The sequence below is a fragment of the Procambarus clarkii genome, chromosome 34 (genome assembly GCF_040958095.1).
Source record: "Procambarus clarkii isolate CNS0578487 chromosome 34, FALCON_Pclarkii_2.0, whole genome shotgun sequence".
Lineage (NCBI taxonomy): Eukaryota > Metazoa > Arthropoda > Malacostraca > Decapoda > Cambaridae > Procambarus > Procambarus clarkii.
In genome coordinates this window covers 19,314,652-19,316,512 of record NC_091183.1, presented here as the reverse complement: position 1 = coordinate 19,316,512, position 1,861 = coordinate 19,314,652, and the positions used below count along the sequence as shown (strand labels likewise).

The 1,861-nt window shown below is 53.6% G+C and overlaps 1 protein-coding gene across 1 annotated transcript; it reads right to left on the bottom strand.

The window, feature by feature from the left end:
* Positions 1-456: 456 nt before the first annotated feature.
* LOC138371021 (uncharacterized) lies at positions 457-1,518 on the bottom strand. The gene is made up of 2 exons (XM_069335660.1): positions 952-1,518; positions 457-729 (listed from the first exon to the last, which is right to left on the bottom strand). The coding sequence occupies exons 1-2, from the start codon at positions 1,516-1,518 to the stop codon at positions 457-459; spliced, it is 840 nt and encodes a 279-aa protein (XP_069191761.1).
* Positions 1,519-1,861: the final 343 nt, after the last annotated feature.

Here is a 1,861-nt window from a genome sequence, read left to right as displayed (position 1 = left end):
TCAATATCTTCACCGGAATGGGGTCTGCGTCCCCCATCCTTACGGTTCCCTCACACACAATGGGTGAACTCTTTTCTCCCCACTCAGTACGGGTTCATACCGCACCCTCTCGGCCATCTGGTCCTCGACCCTCACAAAAGCAACGTTCCCCCGCTGCTTAGGGTGTCTGCATTCCCGCGCGACGTGTCCGAATACTCCGCTGTTGTAGCAGCGGATCCTTCATCTTCTGTGGATCTTCCTCGCGTCATTCGTCGACTCCTTCGTCTCAGCAACAGCTCCTGAGCTCTCAGCTTGGGACTTCTTTACCGGCTCCACAGCACTCTTTGAGCCTCTACTGTCTCCACTCGAGAGGTGGAACTTGGAAGAACTCACTCCTGTCCTCCATCCTTCCGTCCTTCTATAACTTCTCCCATATCCGGAGTATACGGGCGGTCGGTGCTGTCCCTCTCGGTGTGGTCATAAGACTTCTTCCAGCATGTCAGCTCTGTCGGCAGCGGCCCTCAGGTCCTTTATGTCCGCCTCCTTTACTCTAACCCTGATCTCAGGAGAGAGCATGGACATAAACTTCTCCAAGACCATCAGCCTCTTGACATCCTCAGCCGACTTCGCTCCTTCGGATTCCAGCCACTTCAGGAACTTTCTCTTCATTTCCCTCGCCGTCTCCACATAAGATTTTCCTGGCGAACGGGTACATTCCCTGAACCTTTTCCTATAACATTCCGGCGTTAGCTTGAAAGAATGGAGCACAGCTCTCTTTACAGCATCGTAGTTGGTGCACTCCCTGAGGTCGAGCATGTTGTAGGCTTCATGAGCTTCACCGGTGAGCCTACTCTGAACCAGCTCCGCCCACTCCGCCCTCGGCCACTTCTTCAAGGTAGCGACCCTCTCGAAGTGGTCAAAGAAACCTTCAGCTTCGTTTGGTACAAAGACCGGCAAATCTCGCTCCCTCACTCGGCGGTCTTCCTGCTGTGGCGGAGCAGGTGGAGCTAGCCCTAGCTCAGCTCGCTTCAAATCGACCTCTTTGTTAGCTTCTACCTCTTGCTGTTTCAGCCTAGCTTCTAGCTCGCGCTCCTCTCGTCTCAGCTGTGCCTCATGCTCACGCTCTTCTTTGCGCAGCTGTGCCTCTCGCTCTTCTTTGCGCAGCTGTGCCTCTGCTTCTCGCTCTTCCTTGCACAGCTGTGCCTCTTGTTCACGCTCTTCCTTGCACAGCTGCGCCTCCAGCTGCAGCTTCAATATCTCCAGCTTAACGCTGCGCCTGCTGCCGCTGGATCCTCTACTGCTCCCACCAATGCTCAGATGTTCTCCCACACTGGCAGGTGTTTGTTGCCGTTCCTCCCCCAAGGCTTCATCTCGGGCCCTGAGCTGTGCCATGATCTCCAGCCTTCTCTCTCCCACTCTGGAAGATCTCAATTTTATCCCAAAGTGGTCGGCTATCGATTGCAGCTGTGCCTTGGTGCAATCCTCCAGCACGTGCTCATCTCTAGTGTCAATGAACCTTGTTACCTTATCATCCTCCATCTTGTGCTATGAGTGATAACCTGTACCTGATACCTAATACCACTGTAAAGTACCACAATTGCAACCTTTATCTTGATCGTGATCCTGGCAAGGTCGCCTATGTCGGGGTACCCGAGAGGGGTAAGTAACAGTATACAAGATATCCTAAGTACTTTATCCTGTCAACGGTCGCCAACGTCGGGGTGTCTCTCTCTCTACATGGACACCACCCAGTAGTATTAGCGATAACTGTTACTCACCGTAGCCCTGCGGGTCTTCACTCAATCCTCGCGGCGCCACTGTTCGCCAGGAGAGTATCCCAGTCGATCCCCAGCCAGCCATATAGCCAAAGAATGAGTGGGAA

Coding starts and splice junctions, on each gene's coding strand:
- LOC138371021 (XM_069335660.1), bottom strand. CDS start 1,518: ATGGAGGATGATAAGGTAACAAGGTTCATTGACACTAGAGATGAGCAC. Junction 730..951: donor CACAGCAGGAAGACCGCCGA/GTGAGGGAGCGA, acceptor CATTCTTTCAAG/CTAACGCCGGAATGTTATAG.